At 37.9% G+C, this 21,157-nt stretch overlaps 6 protein-coding genes across 24 annotated transcripts in view; 1 reads left to right on the top strand and 5 right to left on the bottom strand.

The window, feature by feature from the left end:
* Positions 1-533: 533 nt before the first annotated feature.
* Positions 534-3,463, bottom strand: LOC132786448 (organic cation transporter-like protein). The gene is made up of 5 exons (XM_060792980.1): positions 3,204-3,463; positions 2,691-3,136; positions 2,200-2,617; positions 1,634-2,140; positions 534-1,571 (listed from the first exon to the last, which is right to left on the bottom strand). Exons 1-5 carry the CDS (start codon positions 3,344-3,346, stop codon positions 1,445-1,447), a joined length of 1,641 nt encoding a protein of 546 aa, XP_060648963.1. The 5' UTR covers positions 3,347-3,463; the 3' UTR covers positions 534-1,444.
* A 1,048-nt stretch (positions 3,464-4,511) lies between these two features.
* LOC132786864 (organic cation transporter protein) lies at positions 4,512-6,564 on the bottom strand. Its single transcript, XM_060793575.1, has 6 exons — positions 6,365-6,564; positions 6,137-6,302; positions 5,795-6,053; positions 5,328-5,739; positions 4,767-5,273; positions 4,512-4,708 (listed from the first exon to the last, which is right to left on the bottom strand). The coding sequence occupies exons 1-6, from the start codon at positions 6,505-6,507 to the stop codon at positions 4,540-4,542; spliced, it is 1,656 nt and encodes a 551-aa protein (XP_060649558.1). The 5' UTR covers positions 6,508-6,564; the 3' UTR covers positions 4,512-4,539.
* Positions 6,565-7,387: 823 nt separating this feature from the next.
* On the bottom strand, positions 7,388-10,547 carry LOC132786570 (organic cation transporter protein). 3 transcript variants are annotated; one of them, XM_060793127.1, is made up of 6 exons: positions 10,453-10,547; positions 9,319-9,744; positions 8,866-9,266; positions 8,404-8,809; positions 8,093-8,332; positions 7,388-7,963 (listed from the first exon to the last, which is right to left on the bottom strand). In XM_060793127.1, the coding sequence occupies exons 2-5, from the start codon at positions 9,492-9,494 to the stop codon at positions 8,098-8,100; spliced, it is 1,218 nt and encodes a 405-aa protein (XP_060649110.1). In that variant the 5' UTR covers positions 9,495-9,744; positions 10,453-10,547; the 3' UTR covers positions 7,388-7,963; positions 8,093-8,097. The 3 variants fall into 3 exon arrangements, with proteins under 3 accessions (XP_060649110.1, XP_060649112.1, XP_060649111.1); XM_060793129.1 differs by having other exon boundaries at positions 8,118-8,332; XM_060793128.1 differs by lacking the exon at positions 10,453-10,547 and having other exon boundaries at positions 9,319-9,811.
* A 1,196-nt stretch (positions 10,548-11,743) lies between these two features.
* LOC132786758 (organic cation transporter-like protein) lies at positions 11,744-14,203 on the bottom strand. The gene is made up of 6 exons (XM_060793392.1): positions 13,810-14,203; positions 13,562-13,748; positions 13,250-13,508; positions 12,774-13,191; positions 12,208-12,714; positions 11,744-12,152 (listed from the first exon to the last, which is right to left on the bottom strand). The coding sequence occupies exons 1-6, from the start codon at positions 13,950-13,952 to the stop codon at positions 12,044-12,046; spliced, it is 1,623 nt and encodes a 540-aa protein (XP_060649375.1). The 5' UTR covers positions 13,953-14,203; the 3' UTR covers positions 11,744-12,043.
* A 1,595-nt stretch (positions 14,204-15,798) lies between these two features.
* LOC132785320 (cuticle protein 7) lies at positions 15,799-17,106 on the top strand. The gene is made up of 3 exons (XM_060791365.1): positions 15,799-15,930; positions 15,994-16,144; positions 16,202-17,106. Exons 1-3 carry the CDS (start codon positions 15,922-15,924, stop codon positions 16,756-16,758), a joined length of 717 nt encoding a protein of 238 aa, XP_060647348.1. The 5' UTR covers positions 15,799-15,921; the 3' UTR covers positions 16,759-17,106.
* Positions 17,107-17,671: 565 nt separating this feature from the next.
* The window catches only part of LOC132785741 (dystrophin), a 172,224-nt gene continuing 168,738 nt past the window's right edge, over positions 17,672-21,157 (bottom strand). For 8 of the 17 annotated variants that reach the window (XM_060791980.1, XM_060791988.1, XM_060791981.1 and 5 more), the window contains 2 exons: positions 20,809-20,848; positions 20,611-20,714 (listed from right to left, as the gene is read on the bottom strand). In XM_060791980.1, coding sequence (XP_060647963.1) covers positions 20,838-20,848 — 11 coding nt within the window. In that variant the 3' untranslated portion in view covers positions 20,611-20,714; positions 20,809-20,837. Of the gene's footprint in view, positions 20,715-20,808; positions 20,849-21,157 lie in introns of all 17 variants that reach the window. The other 9 variants (XM_060791985.1, XM_060792001.1, XM_060791986.1 and 6 more) reach the window with 6 other exon arrangements.

Genomic DNA, 21,157 nt, shown 5'->3' with positions numbered 1-21,157 from the left:
TCTTCACGCAGACAAACGTCCATATTAATTCATTTGATATTGCGGACGACGAATGCTTTGTTTGGGAATTCATGTTCATTCATTAATTGATTCTATGTTTATAGCTCGATCATTCTGAAATTTGGAGAATTAATTGCAATTATTTTAAAAAGAGAAGAACCTTTGCATAGTTTCTCACTAAATCATTATACCCGTTATTGCCCATTTTTAATATATGTATGTATATGTATGAATGTATTTAAAAATGTTGGAGCGATGCCAGAAACAAAGCCAGATGGTGATGCTGAATGGCGATCTCACTTGAGCTTGTTGTCATGAAAAAAACTCAACTGCTACGTGCAAAATGTCTAAAAAAAACAAGGAAAAGTCAGTTTTTTTTGGTGTTCTATCAAACGTGACTCACTAAATAAAGACATGTGTTGCTTCAGAGCTTGCGTGTGTGCTTTCATCACATAACTTAATTTTAAATGAGTGTCAATCATACTAATTCTTTTTATTTTAAGGTATAATTTAATAGCAAATAAATGTACAAAGTTTATTTTATTTTAGTTTACATTATTCTTTTAATTTGCATTTATTGATTTATCAGCCTATTAATGGCTAAGCATATGCGAAGATAGAAGTCCAATTATTTCCTCTCTTTCTAAACTGCGACAGAATATTTAAAGGAAATCTCAAACAAAATTACTGCTATATGGAGCGCTCTATTTGGTTTGCGTTCACTCCAATTGCCATTTGCTGACTGATAATCAACTTCAACGAATGATTCCATTTTATTTTTGAGTGTCTTTTGAGTGAGCAGATCGATTGACAGTTTTTTTGCAAGCTTTGCTGAACACTTATTTCCAAGCTACAATGGAATGGAATATTATGAATGCTACTTTTTCAAAAATATCAGGGAAATGATAATATAGCTTATATTGCCCACTTTGCAATTTTAATTCTACATTTTACTGCTTTCAATAGTTTATGTAAATATAAATGATATTAAGATTTTATAAAGGTAAAATTAAAGTTTTAAAACATTTATTTTATGTTAGTTGGCATCAAATAGATTTGTTCATAATTTCATATTTGATAATTCAGACAAACATTGATCTTGTGGGTTGAACAATTATCATATGCCACTTAAATTAATCGGTTATTTTTATTTGTTTAAAAGTTATGATTTTTTCCAAGAAAAAGCTCGAACGACACCACTGTTCAGCGGTGCCTAGTAATATATATTGAGATGTATGCGTTGGAGATTAAGTAGAATAATATATATGTATATATGCATATATATATATGTATGTTTAGCGGCTACATCATTATTACTATGCATACTTCACATGAGTAATATCTATCAGACCATTTGGTTACAGGAACTAACTTCACGTTAAGCTCATTATCAGGTTAATTTGTTTTCATTTCAGTGTCAGGTTCATCAGTTCGAAATTCCCGTTCAGGCATCAGACTTATTTTCAATATTATTGGTCAAGCTTTCGCGACGTTTGTGAAAACATGGGAAATACAGTGAACTCTCGTTCATGGCAAATCGCTCGCCATCAGCCAAGTTTTCAGGCAGTTTCCTGCAAAAAAATTTTTATATTTTCATTTATGCTTAAGCAGTTGAAAATAAAATGAATCTTACTTGTGTAAGGTTTCCGGTAAAGTTAAGCATAAGCCAGCACCAAAGAACATTAGGCAACTGATGAAAATCGATGGCAAAGGCTTATAGAACTTGGCCAAATAGATCACATAGAAGGCCAGTGAGCTGGAGGCCAAGCCCACCACATGAATATTAGAGACAGCAGCGCCCCTCACACTGGTTGGTATTATTTCTGCGGCATATTGAATCTCAGCATCGTACGAAACAGTTGTGCCGTATCTCCCCAGGCCAATCATAATGGCCAATAGAACTGCATTCTCTTTGGGATCCAAGAAAGCAATCAAGAAACCCGTTACAGTGGTAATAATACCACCCACAAGCAGTGCACCACAGGCCATGCCTTTGCGACCGATAATATTCTGGAGCAAGAGGATCGTGCAACCCGCTGGCAGATAGTTGATCGAAGTGTAAGAGAACAGCTTAAAGGGAGAGGTGCCCAGACCCTCCATATTACGATTGATGACATCGTAGGAAAGCGTTATGATGACGCTGTAATGTTAAGAATGATATTTGTAAGCCACTATATTTATAGCTCGAAAGAAACTTACGATTTTAATAGCAGTGTGAGTGTGAATCTACGGAGTCTTGGTGTTCTGAACATTCCCAAGAATGTGTCCTGATGCTTTCTTAGTTTTTGCTCCTCGTTGGCCTTCTCACGATAGTGCTTGATGAACTCATCGAAGACTGAGTCCTCAACCTGACGTCCATTGAATTTGGCAACCCATTTGAGACACTGAACAGCACGATCGTAACGCTGTTTTGTCAGCAGCCATTGAGCACTTTCGCAGATGAAGATCGGATATGCCAGAACTCCAAGTGCTGGCAGCGAGGCTAGCCAGAGATAATGCCGCCAGTTGCCAATCCAGATGGCAGCCCAAGGCGAAGTGACCAGGCCAAAGCAGTAGAAAACGGCGAGGATGATGTTGAGACCAAATGTGCGACGCTTAGGACTGAGGTACTCGAAAACTATGGAATATATGCAACGAGACATTAATACATATCAAATTAGAGAGTATTAACTAAGTAAGTAAGAACCTACCGAGAATGTACATCAGGTAGTACATGGTATCGGTGGACAGACCCGAAACGAATCTTGAGAAAGCAAACCAGGGCAGCGTGTGTATAAAGGAGGTCATAAAGTCACCAGAAGCACCGGCAAGTGCTGCCATTAGCATGGATGGCAAACGACCAATGCGATCGGCTAGATATCCAAAAGTAATTGTGCCCACCACGGAGCCCACAAAGAAGAACGATTGTCCAACAGCCGCTTGATGCGACTTGTCGCAAACCCATTGCAGTTCAGTCGTCAGGCTTTCGTAGCCACTTTCGCGTTCAAAGATCCAATTCTCGCAGGTTTCGCCATTGGCTGCAATGCCGGTGCCATTAACAACACCTTCGAGCAGCGTGCAGGATGGATGTGTAATGTTCGAATAAATGGAGCGCAACGAGTCAGCGCTAAGACCACTAAGATCACTATGAGAGCACCTAAGTGGTGGAAGAGTGTTAAAATTTAATTTGGAGCCACTTCTCTTTATAATAATTAAGTACTTACCAATGCTCTGGAGTAAATGTGATGAGCGTTTGCGAGAAATAATGCAACGAACTAAGTATGTTCGTATAGCCGTACAATATGAGAATAACAAATTGGAAACGTCCAAAGTTCCCACATTTCTCCAGCACCCGATCAAAATCCATTATGATATTCTATTTATTTATAAATCTTCAGCTCGTAATTTTTACTTTACACTTTGATTCACTTTTGGGAGACTACTTTCAGACTACATGCTCCTATTTCAGCTCAGGTTGTAGCATCTACTTTAACTTGTAGTGCTTTGAGTTGCTGCGTTTGCAAGTCCGCGCCTTATATAGCATCTGGTGTCTAAGATTAAGGCGGCAAATTGAATTGGGGGTGCTATCTAGATTATATGACTTTCAGACTTGCACAAACAGCGCACAGAAAGCGTTTGTTTAGACAAAGACTCTCAGCTACTGTCCGACTGTTAATTGCCTACCTTACCGAGACTTTTTACAATAAGTTGCACATCTCATAATGAACTGCTGGTTGTAATGTTATCTTTGCCATACCTTTTAAGAGCGTGTCTAGCCATTGATAATCATTACACATGGCAACTGTTGATCTGGCTACACTTACGGGGTAAAGTATTTGACATCTTTAAAGGGGCTTTCCTGTGATGCGTATTTCTCTCAGTTTTGGCTTATCTGCCATTAAACTCGGCCGACCTACTAGCTTAGAGACCAAAGAGTTCTGACGACCATCTTTGTGTTTATGGGATTTAGTATTATTATTTTTATGATTTTTATTTTTCGGCAATCACAAAGTTAGCTAAGTCCAAGATTTATACTAGAGTGGCCGTTGTTGTAAGTCACGCCTGTCGTATCAACATTTCGTAGGAATTACTTGCGGCTTTATGTGGCGTCTGGCATCTTTATAGCTAGAGCTTATACGCACACTTTTTATACGCCTTAGTTTGCATATAGTATAGATTACAACTCTATTGACTTTGTGAAATTCGCACTCCTGTCTCGGTTCCTAATACAATCGCAAAAGATCCGGAACCATCGACGTGATTACCATAATTCTATAATCACTTTACTGAAATCCCACTTAACGACCATTTTAATAGTTCATTTCTGACGTTTCTCTTTGGCTTAGTTGGAATTATCTAATTGCTTTATTGCCTTTAAATTGCGGCAATTCAAACATAAAACGGCTATAAAACGTCAAAGTCATCTGATGCCAAATAGTATTAATCTATTAATCTAATGCCCCTCCTTAGGATAATTTGTATCCTCTAGAAAGTGCAACGATTATGAAATGCAATTGTAAATAAATGCAAAGTAAGTTTAATAAATTAAATTGTTTATTTTTAGGGATTTTCTTTTACAATTGTTGTAGGGGAATTTTCCATAGACACTATCGCTGCGACGTCTGGCGTTTCCTCTATCGACTTCCTGCCACATTTGAAGCAGGGAAAGTAGTACCAGCTCTCTCCCTTTCCAAATACCTCGCCGTCCGCCAGTGTTTGAGGTAGTTTTCTGCGAGGAAAGGATTATTTATTAGTAATATAAAGCAATATAAATAAACTTCACTCACTTGTGCAGTGTCTCTGGTAAGGTCAAACATAAGGCGGCACCTATAAACATTAGCAAACTAATGAAGATCGAAGGCAGCGGCTTATAGTAAGTGCCCAGGAAGATGATGTACGAACTGAAGAAGCCAAACCCATAACCCACAACATGTATGTTTGACATGCCACGACCGCGCACACTGGTCGGTATAATCTCGGCGGCATACTGAGCCTCGGCATCGTAGGCGACAACGCCACCATAGCGACCCAAGCCCACCATGAAGGCTAAAATAACAGCATGTTCAGCCGGATTAAGACTGGCCACCAAGAAACCAGTTGCTGCTGTGATTATGGCACCCACAAAGAGCGAAGCACAGGCCATGCCCTTGCGACCGATGTAGTTCTGGAAGAGAATTATAGTGATGCCGGCGGGCAGATATGTAAATCCGGTGTAAGAGAAGAGCTTGAAGGGTGAGATGCCCATGCCCTCCATATTGCGACTGAGTATGTCAAACGCCACCGTGATGATCATGCTAAATGAAAATATTGATATAAAAATTTAATATTTGACGACGTTTTCAACTTACGACTTGATAAAGAGTATGATTGTAAATTTTCGCAGTCTTGGCGTTCTTAGCATGCCCATGAATGTGTCCGATGTAGTTTTCTGTTCTTCATTCAGCTTCTCGTGATAAAATTTGATGAATTGATCGAACACAGACTCGTCCACTTGCCGTCCATTGAATTTGGCAATGCGTCGCAGACATTGCGCAGCTTTTTCGAATTGCCGCTTCGTCAGCAGCCACTCGGCGCTCTCGAAGAGCATGCAAGGATAGCAGAGCACTCCAAGGGCAGGCAGGGAAGCTACCCAGAGGTAATTCCTCCAAGTGCCCACCCAAAACGCCAACCACGGTGAGATCATAAGGCCAATGCAGTAGAACACAGCCAGAACCATGTTCAGGCCCAAAGTGCGGCGTTTTGGACTGAGGTACTCGAAGACTGTAATGAATACAGTTTAGCATAAAGGCAGGAAATTACTAAAATCTGAACTCACCTAAGATGTACATCAATATGTATTGCGTGTCGGTGGATAGACCGGATATGAAGCGACCCATTGAGAAAAATGGCAGCGAGTTCACAAACGAGGTAATAAAGTCACCGAGAGCGCCAGTCAGAGTCGTCAGCATGCAGGCAGGCAGACGACCAATGCGATCCGCCAGATATCCAAAGAACAAGGTGCCCAGCACGGATCCAATGAAAAAGAACGATTGACCCACTGCCAATTTGTACGCATCGTCACAGACCCATTCCAGCTGTGCACAATATTTGTGGACGTTAGTGTTAGCAGGGAAAGTGCGAAAACTTTAGCATACTTCTAGGTGCTGTAAGTAATTACCTCAGTTGTGATGCTTTCATAGCCACTCTCGCGTTCAAAGTTCCAGGATTGACACTTGATTTCTTGATCTTGCTGCAGAACGGGATCCCATTCTATGTAACTGCACCTGGCCGACGATGTGCCATTTACGTAAGCGTAAGTCTCAGGTGTATTTGAGGGATTGCACCTGGTAGACGGAAATGTAAATTAATTTGTATTTATTTAATTTAGCAAATCAAGTTATATTACGTATGGGGCGGCGTGAAACTGATGATGGTCTGCGAAAAGTAATGCAGTGACGATAGCATATTCGTATAGCCATAAAGTCCCAGCAACACGAACTGATAGCGACCGAAGCTGCCACACTTCTCCAACACACTCTCGAAGTCCATGTTGAGCGCTTTTCCCAACGTGTCTACTTGACTCGTTAGCCAACGAGCGATTGACAAAAATCTGCAGTAGCCTCTCGCATTTATCACAGGGGGGCTAAAGCGATCATGAAAAATGTATCTTATATGTAAGTATAAGAGTAACGACACATCCATTTTGAACTGAATGACAGTGGAGACATTTTTCGCTTATCATTTCATTCTTTTGTCTGTCTTTAGATAAGAATGTGACACGCGTTTAGGGGCCTAGTTAAACAAGATTTTCAGTTAAGGTGCGCTTACAATTTAAGGGCCCATAAATTTGGCTAAAAGCTAATATACAGAATACAGTATTTGCATATTTAAAATGTACAGGAAGCAGACATTGTTGACTTGGTTTAACTTTCGCTTTCAATTTGAAGGTCGTGACGTATTTTTAAGCGATTAAATGGAAAATGTTGTTTACAGGATATATTTGATATCGCGCATTGTTCTGAATGCTTTTTTGAAGAACACTTTCTCTCTATCTCCAGGCGGTCAGAATAAGTTAATATATAAAGAGATAGACGAGGTGAGTAGTATGTGATCTTTAGGTGTTTGCTCATGAGATAATTATTGTAATTTAGGGATAACAACTTAATCTTATTACGTATATAATTTACATTTTCATTGATGCTAGAAAATGTTTATTTTTCTATTATGTATTTTGTATTTTGTTACTTTATGAAATATACTTCCTTTAAAGAATTGTAATTATCATGATAAGTGTGTGAATTAGATAAGTCATATGTATGCATTTATCTGATATTCTGTGCTTGTCACCATGTGCGTAGAGAAAAAGTAAACTTTCCATTTTGAATATGTGTATGACTAAATCAAAAAGAATAAAAAGTAATTTGAAGACTCTCAGCTTGCTTAACTAAAAGTGCTTTATTTGTACAGTGATATTGTGCTGACTACACATTTTGATATGAAGGAACTTTAAGTGAGAGCATAAAAGTATGCTAACATTTCAACTAGACTAAAACACTCCACAACGAGCTACGTTAAAAATAATTGGAGGAATCTATTGAGTTCGACTGAGACTTAGTTCTACCCGGAGTCAACTTGGTCACCGACTGTGTGCGCTTCTCCAAGAAGCTAAAGGTGTACCAATGCTCGTTCTTGCCAAAGTTCTCGCCATCCGCTAGCGAAGCGGGCAATGTACGATGCAGTGTCTCCGGCAGCAGGAGGCACAAGCAAGCGCCCAGCAGCGAAAGCACACCCAGAATGATTTCCGGCAGAGGTGAGAATATTGTGCGTGTGTAGAGAATGTAGGAGCTGAAGAAAGTGAAGGCATAGCCCATCACATGAACCGCTGCCACGCCCTGTCCACGCACACAAGTTGGTATAAGTTCAGTGGCATATTGGGCGCCCGAGTTGTAAGCCACTGTGACACCGAAGCGACCAATCACCGAGAGCGTCACCAGCAAAGTTGTTGCTGAAATTAGATGGTAAATTATTAGTTACAGATATGAGATGGTAAATTGAAAAAAGAGATTAAGATATTGCTAAAGGCAAAGACAAAACAATTGCCTCGCAATAAATCAAAAACCTGTTGCCAACATACTTTGATTATTTTCGGAGATAGCGACAAAAAAGCACGATACTAGTGACTGATATTAAAATGCCACTGATCAGCAGCGACATGGAAGCCATTGCCTTGCGACCAATGCGATCTTGGAGAGCGATGAGCAGCAAACAGGCTGGCAATATTGCGGTGGCACTCAATGAGAACATCACAAATGGCGAAATGCCAAGGCCTTGCACATTACGGGAAACAGCATCATAACAGAGTGTAATGACCATTCTATGCGTGGGCGAAGAGACAAAAGATTAAGTATCAGCTTTTATGAGACACTCATAGATTGTTTTGCTCACGATTTGAAGAACAAGATGAGCGTGTTGCGGCGCAGACGAGGCGTCTTGAAGAGACCCAGCAGATTAGGTGCGCTCTTTGTGGTTCGTTGACTCTGCTTGCATTCCTCAATGAACTGATCGTATTCCCGCTCCTCAACCTGTCGGCCATTGATCTTGGCCACACGTTTTAGGCAGCGTGCAGCTCGTTCGTATTGTTGTTTCGACACCAGCCACTGCACGCTCTCGGGCACAATAAAATAGAAAAGCGGCACTAGCGACAGGGGCAACGATGTGACTAGCAAATAGCCACGCCAACTACCCATGAGCACTGCAATCCAAGGTGCGCTAATCGAGCCAATGCAGTAGAAGATGCCTATGCAGATGCTCAGCCCAATAGTGCGCAACGAAGGACGCATATATTCCATAACTAAAAATAATAAAAGAAGTTAAGCATTCATTCAATAAGCAATTTGAAGTACTCACCCAGTATGTACATCATGAGAAAGTTGCTGTCAGTGGCAAAGCCAGAGATCAAGCGAAATGTGCAGAAGAGCATTAAATTCGAGCTGAAAATGGTCAACATATTGCCCAACATGGCAATCAGATTGGCCACAATCATTATAGGCACACGGCCCAGTATATCGGCCAGATAGCCCAGTGACAGCGTGCCCACAACGGAGCCCACAAAGAACATGGACTGGCCGAGAGTCAGCTGCCAGGCATTGTCACATATCCAGTTCATGTCGCTGGGAAAGCTCTTGTAACCCATGTAGAGTTCATAGTTGTAGCTATTACATTTTCCAGAAGTACTTTCATTCATGCCCAGTGGCACACAACTCGATTTTTGCGGTGGTTCAATGTCTGCAGGCAAGTCATCTGCACACCTATGCGTATAAGTGATATTAAGTATACGCAGTGGGGGATCAGAGTACTTACCAATACTTGGGCACAAAACTGATGATCGTTTGTGAATAGTAATGCAAAGCTGATAGCAAGTTAATCAAACTGAAGAGCAACAGCATCAGCCACTGCATGCGACTGAAGTCGCCGCACTTCACCAGCATTTTGTCCACCTCCAACATTGTGTTCTTTCGCTCACGCACAAATTGCATTCATGTAAGCCACATTCACTTCAACTGCTGTACATAAGCCAGTCATCACAAGAAGTTCTCTATTTGTCGTTGCACATTTTCCACTTGCATCTTATCTTGTTTCAGATCATTTGATTTGCCTTTGTTTTTGTTGTTTTTCTGCGCGTCGCGCTAAATTTACTTAATTGCTGAAGCCAATTAGCTCTTTGAATTTCCGGAACGTCTGATCTTGACTCTTGACGTTTATATAATTTAAGTTTGACAGTATTTTCTTTGGTGAAAATATTGTGTGTAATTTAAAGAAAAGAAGTGGAACATTTATTTCAGTTATTAAGCCTTTTATGTCTTAGAGCTGCAAGTTAAAAAATTGCACTTGAAGAGTTTATAGTAATTGTAAAAAATAACAGATAAAATCTAAGCGTTCTTATAATTTTAACATTTTTTTTTTATTTATATTTGTACATATTTTAATTATTGCTTTTAAACAAAATGAAGTGCAAACTCGAGTTTTTTAGAATTTCAAAAATTGTTTTCATCTCATTTTTGTCTTAAGCAAGTGACTATTTTTAATATTTTGCTTTCCACGTTGTATCATACATATTGATTTAATGAATTTTTAACATTTCACTTACACACACTTTATTTGTTGTTATATACTACAAAATATTTATTAAACGATTTGAGGCACATTTTCTTCTTTTTTTTGGTTTCAGCTATTGCAACCATTAATAAGTTCAATGGACTACGAACATTGTACAAAGTAAATATGTAATTTCAAACTTAAACTTAAACTATTTCAAATTGTAAATTATTTGTAAATTATTGAAAATAATATACTTTACAAATTGAAGTAGTTTAAGTTTGAATTTGTAATTTGTTTCTACGAATCATCATCCAAATGATCGAATTAAGTTTTATGATTGGAAACAGCTTTTTTTGCAAACGTTAAATTTAAAACAGCTGAGCTTGAGGTACTCACAAAGCTGTCCAATACTTTTCACTGAATTTCGTTATTCCGTTCCGTGAACCGTCTCAAACCGAAGTCAAGTTTAGAATGACGCCTCTCGTTGCATTTCGAATTATCCGAAAAACGAATCCACATCGCGATTATATACGAAGTGTGAGTGTGTTTGCGTTATTTCGAAAATGATAAATATAGATTTTGAGCTCTACGATGTGCCGCTGCTCAAAAGATTCTTCTCATGCGATGTGATGCGATTCGTTTACAGTTATTATAATGTGACGTCTCTATGCGTGCTACTGAGTGGGTGATGATATGGCATTATAATCTTATTTTATGCCCTTACGCCGAGTACGTCTCCATTAGAATTCGATTTATTATAATTTGTATATTCCGCTCTTTAAGTATCTAACATTTCGAATTCTTAGTCATTTTTTTTATATGTACTATATACCACTTTATATACTAAATTTATACATCTTTTATAGAATGTTCCGTAGTCGGTGATTTTATAAAAAAAATTTCCTTGACCGATTCACATTTCTCATTGTTGTCAAGTTTAAGGTTATCGTCTGATTAGCCATATGACTTATATACTTCTAGGCAAGCCAGTGACTTATCAAATATATTATATTAAGCTTAATAATAAAATGGAGCTCGAGGCTTATTATAAATATTCGTTTGTATATTTAAACAAGTGTTGTTGCAAAATAAAGATGTGCTTTGATGCGTAAAAATGCTGACTTAAGCTGAACAAAATTTGGTTTTATTGTTTTTGTATCGATTCAAAGCAAATTTTTGATATAAATTTCTTTAATTTCACTGCTGAAATGAATTTCTTTATATTAGCTGTATCGGTGGAAGTATAAAGTATCTGTATGAACAAATGTGTTAAGCTGCGCGATCCGGAAAATACTGTCAATGTCGACAGCATTTTTCGGATTGCACAGCTCTGCTTAGTATCTCAAAGCGCTCTGTTGGATTGGATACAGAGTACAGCGTATATCGCCCAAAAATGTGCGAATTGAAGAAACTGTTTCACCCGGCTACAGGAATAAATGCTACCAGTCATGGAATACATAAACTGATTTTCCTAGAGGTGCCATAACTTTGCAATTGTGACTTACTTCATAATTAGGAAATCGAATTCACTGCACTAAGAGGTTTTACTTTTCAATGAGATAAATAACAAGGCGCTTCTGGCAATCAATCAAAAACACATGTGATATACTCATTTGAGTATGGTCTACTCAAATGAGTAGTTTGTTTAAAAAAAACATGAAATTCGTGATCATCTTATTTTATTTAGTCTACCTAAATCTAGTAGGCAATACTTTTTATTGTAATTTATTTGAGAAATCATTTTCTCATCTTAGGCTAATAATGGATAACATGAATATTAAAACTAAACTAACAGGATTGAAAAGTGTTTGTCTCTACAAAATTAAAAAATATGATCGGTTTTAAGAGATTCCATCAATCCTTATACATAAATGAGTCACATTTTCGATCGGGAAAAAAGAAGAATTGGTTGAGATGAAAATACATACATGGTATATATTTTCTACTAAATATCGATAGTTCAACGAAAAATACTTTAATCTAAAAGCTATGCGGAAGCTTTAGGATTTTTATCTCTTTTATCGAGCGTTGAAAAGTAGAAACATGGTTCATCCTTGGCAAAGCTTTCCGCCTCTGCAAGCGTTTCAGGCAATTTCCTGTAAATAACAAAATGCTAAACATAGAAGATATTAATTGAAATAAACAACATACTTGTTCAACGTTTCCGGCAATGTAAGGCATAAACCAGCACCAAAGAACATCAAGAAACTTATGAAAATGGATGGCAAAGGCTTGTAGTATTTGGCCAAGTAGATCACATAGAAAACCAATGAATTTGATGCCAAGCCTACGACATGAATATTGGAGATTGCTCTGCCTCGAACACTGGTTGGAATTATCTCGGCGGCATATTGTATTTCCGCATCATAGGAAACACTGACACCATAGCGACCCAGGCCAATCATTATGGCCAATAGAACAGCATTCTCTTTAGGGTCTAAGAAAGCGATCAAAAAGCCAGTTACAGTGGTAATAATGCCGCCTATGAGAAGTGCACCACACGCCATGCCCTTGCGACCGATGACATTCTGGAGCAAGAGGATCGTGCAACCCGCTGGCAGATAGTTGATCGATGTGAAGGAAAACAGCTTAAATGGCGACAAGCCTAGGCCCTCCATATTGCGATTGATGACGTCGTAGGAGAGTGTTATTATGACACTGTGAGGTATTTCATAATATTAGACAGTGAATAAGTTTTCCATTAAAAATAAACTAACGATTTCAACAGCAGCGTGAGCGTGAATCTGCGTAGTCGCGGTGTTCTGAACATTCCCATGAATGTGTCTTCATGAGTAGTTAGCTTTTGCTCCTCGTTGGCTTTATCGCGATAATGCTTGATGAACTCATCGAAGACTGAGTCCTCAACCTGGCGTCCATTGAATTTGGCCACCCATTTGAGACACTGCACAGCACGATCGTATCGCTGCTTTGTCAGCAGCCACAGAGCACTTTCGCAGATAAAGATCGGATAGGCGAGAACTCCAAGTGCTGGAAGCGAGGCTAGCCAGAGATAGTGCCGCCAATTGCCAATCCAAACAGCAGCCCAAGGCGAAGTGACCAGGCCAAAGCAATAAAAGACGGCGAGGATGATGTTCAAGCCAAATGTGCGATGCTTAGGACTGAGGTACTCGAAAACTGAATTTGCGAATGTGAAAACCACTCAAAGAAAAAGTTTAAATTACAGAAGTCTTACCCAAAATGTACATTAAATAGTACATGGTATCAGTGGAGAGTCCAGATATGAATCTTGAGAGCGTGAACATTGGGAAACTGTACACAAATGAGGTCATGAAATCTCCCGATGCTCCCGCTAAAGTGGTCAGTAGTAATGCCGGCATTCGTCCAATGCGATCTGCAAGAAATCCAAATAAGATGGTGCCCACAACTGATCCGATGAAGAAGAATGATTGTCCCACTGTCGAGTGATGTGACTTGTCACAGACCCATTTTAGCTGCAATGTTTGGGATTGATTAGCTTAGAAATTAGCTGAACATTAAGCTGCACCTCAGTTGTAATGCTTTCATAGTCGTATTCTCGCTTAAAAATCCAATCACTGCATTCGCCAGCCTTGGCTGCAATTCCTGTGCCATTGAGCACACTCTCCAACAATGTGCAGGAAGCCGGAGTTATATTTGCGTATATCGAGCGCACTTCAGATACATTTAGATGCTGCAGATCATCGTGATTGCACCTTAAGATGTATCCAATATTTATAGAAATGGTTGAGTTCACTTTCTTTCGTTTTTACCAACCAATGTTCTGGAGTAAAAGTGATGAGCGTTTGCGAAAAGTAATGCAACGAGCCAAGTATATTTGTGTATCCGTAAAGCAGTAATATCACATATTGAAAACGTCCAAAACTTCCGCATTTCTCGAGCACATCTGTAAAGTCCATAGTCTCTACGCCAACTAAAATGGATGAACTAACTAATAGAACTGCGCGAATTTTTCCATTTAAACGTTAAATAATTTCCGTACTATGACAAGAGAAGCCATATTTTTCCGCCTGCAAACAGCTGATCGCTTTCGGTAACTGGGACCGCACTTCACTGGCGGCAGCTGCTTTCGATGGCGCGTATCTCAATGAAGTGATAATTCAGTCAATTGATAAATTGAACCATCGAACATCGCAGCGACAAACCGCATTTCAATTAAATTCTTTCAGAGTATTTGTGTGAGACAAAAGTACATATGTGTAGGATGTGAAAGTGTGTATATAATTGAAATGTATCTGTAAGATAGAGCAAAACAAATTTACATAGGCATATTCACATCTTGACGAAATAAATCTATAAAATGAAAGACAGTTGTACTAAAATGTAAATAAATAAATTTTATGTTTCTGGCAAGTCTAATAAAAATTATTATTTAACGTCGCTTCAATTTGAACTTGCAATATTTTATTAGTACGAGGACCCATTAAGATTATCTAATTTAAATTTAATTTCCAAGATCATTCTCGAAGATTGGTGGAGTAAACAATATAGAACAAACTGTGTGACAATTCTCCATTTAACTTAACCAAATATGCAAATTAGAATTTACTTGAAAAAGAACAAACTTTTGTGGTCTAGGACCAACTACATATATGTATGTACTTCTTTCATATTCATATTAATTATTTCCACATTAGAGTGTTACAAACTTTGTAATAAGTCGACAGTACCCAGAGTAAGGGCAATAAGCATTTGACAACAGTTGTTGTGATCAATTGCTTTGATCTTCAAGCTAGTAATGCGGGCAACCAGCACGATTTAAGCTTTCAGCGAGATTTGTAGCATAATAGCTGGGAATAGCTGTCAATAGCAATGTGCATTGCAATGGCCGATCAGTTCGACGTTTGCCTGTTGCAACAAATTGTTGTGAACATAAATTAAGCATTCGAAATGAACATGCAAGTAATCACATTATTCGTTCTTGTTGCCGGATAGGATTGGAATTGTGGTTTGCTGATTGGGTCTGTGTCAGGGCACGAATATAATGTGTGGACCAATATAATACTCCGCATCGAGTTGGGCATGTTGACCTTTCGCTTTATTCGGTGGCTGCTAGCTGTAGTCAGGCATTTTGTTTGTTGTAATTTAATTGTCGACTGTCTGACCTTTTGCCGAGTTTGTCTGCACTATGTTGCTGCTGCTGCTGCTGATGCTGTCGGCTGCCATTTCATTTTGGCAAACGCTTTGCGGCAAAGTTAGGCCACTAATTACGACGCTTTTAGCCTGGCCAAAAGTCCTATTCGATAATAATTTAACATTAACATTTCAATTGTGTGTGAGTGTTTGTTGTGCTGCGAGCAGCGAAATAAATTTCCACATAATTGCCAAAAGTGAAAGGGCAAGCAAACGGGTCGGATCGATCTATCAAAAACCCTTTAAATGGTTTAGCGGAAGAATAACCTTTCTAAGCTTCACTTGAACCCAGACACACGATTCACTGCCAGGTGGCTGCCCAGTCGCAGTTGCAGTTTAAGCGCAGTCGTAGACTAACTTGTTGTCTGACTGCCTGTCTGTCCCTCTTTCTGTCTGTTTCTCTGTTTTGTCTGCGCCATGTGGCATGATCAACTCGCAACGCGACGCGACGCTTTGCGACTTGAATCGACTTCGTTTGGCTTGGCTTCGTCTCCCTCTTGATCTTCAATTAGTTTATTGTTTCGCTTGGTCTTTTGCCCCATGTGAAGCAGGCGACATTTGACGCCAGCTTTTAGTATAAATTGCCAGAACTCCATCGCAACGTTTGCAGTTGTTGTTTCTTCTTCCAGAGCGTTTGTTTCGTCGTTGTGCTGCTGCTGCAATCCTGTACATTACATTTGGCCATATACCAATTGGCCCAAAAAGGATTGACGAGGACAATTCAAGCACAATTCGATGCTGAAGGTGTGTCTATATAATGCCATACTCCAAAAAGGATTACTCTACTCCAGTGTTTGCTATTTACAGCTACTGTTGCTGAGCGCTTCGCTGGGCTTTGCCTACGCTGGCGTTATTGGACCCGGACCCTACTATGGTGGACCAGCTAGACCCTTGCATGGACCCTACGCAGCCTATGGGCCACATCATGGACCACTGCCTGGTCCCTACGTGGCTCCAGGTGAGACTACCGCATTACCTAATTGATTACCTGTAATAAATTCCGTTTTCGTTCCAGCCCCCGCTCCCAAGCCCGCTGCTCCAGAGCCATATGATGCCGATCCCAAGTACTCCTTTGGCTATGACATCCAGGATGGCTACACTGGCGATCTGAAGAGTCAACACGAGACGCGCCACGGCGATGTGGTCAAGGGCAGCTACTCGGTGGTCGATCCCGATGGCACCAAGCGTACCGTTGACTACACTGCTGATCCACATCATGGCTTCAATGCCGTGGTGCGCAAGGAGCCGCTCGCCTACAAGCCAGCAGCACCTGCTCCACATGCCCTGGTGCCCGGACCGCCGCCTGCTCCTCCATTGCCGGCTGTGCCTAAGCCTGCTCTGCCCCTGCTCTCGTATCCTTACGCTCTGGGTCCTCTACATCGTGCTGCACCCGCTCCAGCTCCTGCTCCCGCTCCAGCACCTGCACCAGCTCCGGTTCCCGTTGCTCCCGCTCATCTGCCCACCGCTCACTTCCATGCCGCTTACCCCGCACTCGCTCACAGTCCCTACGCACACTATCCCGCTGCTCTGCCCGCTCCTGCTGCTGATCCTCATGCCTACTATCATCACTGAGACCGAGCGAAGTTTGGCGGTTAAAAGACGATCTTCAAACTGTTCTCTATCATCTATTTGCCTTGATTCTCTTTCTCGCTTACTCTATCATTCTCTGTCTCTGTTCGACACGAAAATCTGTTCTGCAAATGGTCTAGTATCTCCATCTCCATTATTGTGTTCTTCATTGAATGTTTGTAATCCACTCATAAATATACACAATGTTCACATTACGCGGGCTTAATCCATAAGTTCTACTTAACCTTACTTTACATATATATCCATATATTTGATATGTATATGTATGCATGTGTTGTATTATTCTTCAAGTATAAGCTCAAATTTCGAAACTTAGGTTAATAAACTCGATAAACGAAAAGCAAAAGGAGTTACTTACTTACTTAAGTGTGGGCAGGAATGGGATTAAAATATATCTTAAAATGAGATTAAAATATATCTTTAAACATCAATCTATATACTTTATATTTCAGACCACACAACTTCAATTTTCTTGCCCCATTTTTTCCTCCAATATGAATAAAACTTCTTGGTGTAATGAAAAGCAAAAGGAGTTACTGACTTACTTAAGTATGGGCAGGAATGGGATTGAAATATATCCAAAAGAATGCGAGAAATGTGATTAAAATATATATTGAAACATCCATCTATTTCAGATTACACAACGTGAATCTTCTAAGCCCATTTTTGCTTTCAATCTGAATAAATCTTCTTGGTGTACCGAAGTTACTTACTTACTTAATTGTGGACAGGAAGGGGATTAAAATGTATCCTTACAGAGTGCGAGGAATATAATTGAAATATATCTGTAAACAACAATCTATATTCTTTATATTCACACAGCGTCAATCTTCTTGCCCAATTTTTTCCTTCAATATGAATAAAACTTCTTGGTATAACGCAATTAATGTGTTGTCTTTTATTTATTGTATCAACGTTTCGCAATCTTCATATATGTTCGTAGTATATGATATACGATTAATAATATTATAATTATGCCATTATGTATAAATATAATATGTATGTATGTGTGAGTGTTTTGTTTTGTATATAAACGTTTAAGTACGATTTCTTGATATTACTCATTCTCTCATTTTGTGTGTGTTTGCTTTGCATGTTTGCACATGTATATGTATGCTTTACTATATGCATATGTATTTGTGTTGTATATGTATGTATGTATACTATATCTACGATTTGTAGCATAGATTGAAATGTGAAAGATCTCTTCGATTTCATCCCATCTTCTGCATGTTACAAATTAAATATAATATTTAATATTATTACTTTCCATTTTCATTTCATTTCATTTCGTTTCCAATTTCTCTTCAATATTCAGTTAGAATTGGTCTTGCCGCATTAAATAAGATGTACAATACACAATGTAATAATACGATTATAGTCCTTAGTTTTGTAGTAAACGGTATCAAAAGATAGGTACAATTGAATTCGCCTGTGCCCAGGCACAAGCTACCACTAAAATAACTTATGGAGCCCGGAGTGAAGCCCTTTGTCTACCTTCGTTCCTACATTCAAGTCGTAGGGAAACAAACAAAGCTTTAAAGATCAAAGATCAATTTATAGTGAAAGCTGCATCTATTTAACTAAGGGATCGATTAAGTAAGTTAGGGGTCAAGTGCTTTTTTCTGTGCAGTTCTGTGCTGTTTCGATTCGATTTACAATTGGACACAATTTGGCTAAGTGAAACTTAGATTAGTTCAGTTTTCAGTAATATTTCCAATATGTAGTATATTACATATGATCGATTATTTACCCAAAATTAGTAGCTAATATAGCACGCAATATATAGTATTTAATTTCATATAATTTTCGTTGATTGTTTGGCTTTTAACATAAATGTATTGTGTATAATATTTATCATAGACAACCACTTGATACACTGAAGACTATTTTGGGATATGCTTGAATTGCTTCACTTCGCTTTCATTTTCATTTTTATTTTCATTTTTACTTTTACTTTAATTATTATTCACTCGTATTTTAAATTTTCATTAGTTTTACATCTATAAATATAAAATTATTACAAAGCTGGCAGCAGTTCTTTTCTGTTTAAATAAAAAAGTTTGTGGCTTGCGTGTTCTGTGGATAGCTGGATAGTGTGTTTAAGATTCTCAATTCTGGGTAACATGCATGCATTTAAATTCGTATTGAATATATTTAAATAGTACTTTAAATAGATACGCATATATGTATATTTTATGTTAGCCTAACTTTAATTGTAGGTTGTTGCATTTTCGTTTTTTTGTTTTGAAGATATGTTTACTAAGGATTTCATATTATATATATATTGTAATATATATATTTGGGATCTTTTGTCTAGTATCAGATTTAAGCATTTTGTTTCTCATTTTGGTTCATTTGTTTTTAACTTGAAACGGAGGGTTTTAAACGGTTTTGGTTGTAACCAATGATTATTGGTAGGACTTTCTTTTCGGCTAGAAAAATATGCATAGTGGGTAACTTTTCTACATTGATTGTGAGTTATGAGAAAATTCAATATGTACTTTCTTAGTCAGTTCTTGATATACTCGTATATGTTATGATTATGTACTAAAAGCTAACTAAATTATAATAAAATCAGAATGTGATTTCTGAAACGAAACGTTTTTAAGAAAGTTTAGATTTAAAATCTACATTAAAGACTATTAAGTATTTATTGTTGTGGATATTCAATGAGTTCTTTTTTTTTTTAAATTCTGTTTATCTGAATTTTATGATATAGTTTAGACATCTAAAAACGCACGATAAGTTTTGGTATTTAAAGCGGATCCAGTTGTATTTTTTCGAGTATCATATCGACACACTTGTGTACGATTAGGTATTTAATTTGACTAGTAGTAATAAATGGAATTGTATTGATTTATCTAGTAAACATTCAAGTTGCTTTCTGAATCTATGTTGGATTATTTTGATAGTTAAGAGCATAGAAAAGGTGGTCCATTTAGTGATCGTTTTTTTGTCTCGATTATTTGATTTGATGATTATTTATTCGAAATAACTAATGATATGATGGTATCTACAATTAAAAATGAAAACCAAACAGCTGAAAGCGAAATAGTAAAATAAAAATGCCAAATAAACACGTTGTTGTTCAATAATAACTAATTTCTTTTAATAAAAAACATTGCAGCACACTTTTAGTTAGCACAATTTAAATTATAATACAAAATACACATTAATCGAAAATCAATAAATTAAAAACTGTTCAGTGGATAAAATCATAAATCGAATAGCATTTAAATGCCAATTGAATTTTTTGTTTTTAATACAACAAGAAATAAGCCTGATGGCTTTTTCTTTTATTACATCTATTGTGGTTTATGTTTCTTTTTTGACAAAAAAGTGCATTCTTTTTTAACAGTTTTGCTTGTGCTTGCAATTGATTATGCATAATTACGATGTTTATGTTATATGTATATATGTAAATATCTTAACTAAAATTTATATTTCTGCATTATTTTCAGCTTTTAATATGTATCATTTACTTATTATTGATATCGTTTCGTAACTAATAAAAAACGTTGCTCAGCTTCCATTCTTATCATTTTGTTGCTGGTAATAATCATATGTATAAATATATGTACCACGATATTTGTATATATGTATAAGTTGTGTGTTTAGGTATATTAGTTGTATTTATGCATACTGTTTAGAATTTGCTTGCACGCCAGCCAGTACAGTGAAGTATCCTTAAGTCGGCCCCTTCTACTTTAATATTATTTTCATTTTAGTATTGCCTTGCATTTCTCTTTTTTTTTCATCTTTCTTTTTTTTAAGTATCGAAACTTATTTCTTTAGTTCCACACAGGTTTTCTCTGTATTTGTGGTCGTCGTCGTCGTTGTATTTGTTGTCGTGCTACTGCTGCTCTCATCCAAGTCATCGTTGTTACTCTCGATTTCCTGTTCCGTAATGACAGTCACCATATGATCAGCGGCGTCTGGATGGGATAAATAAAGCACAAATTTAATTAGACATTTATTTATTTAATTGCGATTTATTGATGTTCTTGGTATATTAATTATTTGTATTACCGCTTTGCCAAACACTCCAAATAAACGCTCTAGTTATGATCTGCAGTCAGTTTGTGGGGACAAGGGAGATTAAGCAAGAGAAATTTCACATTAGTTTGTTTAAATTGTATCGAAAAGAGTTGTGGCCATCAAACACGAACAACAACGAAAGCAAAAGCAATACGACTACTACAAAAAATATTCAATACAATCAAATAAAATTCAGCACCGAAAAGTATGCAACAAAAAATGTGAACAAAACAAGGTGAGGAGCGTGCTCCGCAAAATCAAGAACAAGAGTAACGAAACGGAAGATTGAAAACGAACTGAGGAAAAGTGTGCTGCTGTTGCTCAACGAAGTGAGCAAAAC

The sequence above is a fragment of the Drosophila nasuta genome, chromosome 2R, assembly GCF_023558535.2.
Source record: "Drosophila nasuta strain 15112-1781.00 chromosome 2R, ASM2355853v1, whole genome shotgun sequence".
NCBI lineage: Eukaryota > Metazoa > Arthropoda > Insecta > Diptera > Drosophilidae > Drosophila > Drosophila nasuta.
The sequence above is the reverse complement of the archived record's forward strand: the minus strand, read 5'-3'. Positions and strand labels throughout refer to the sequence as shown.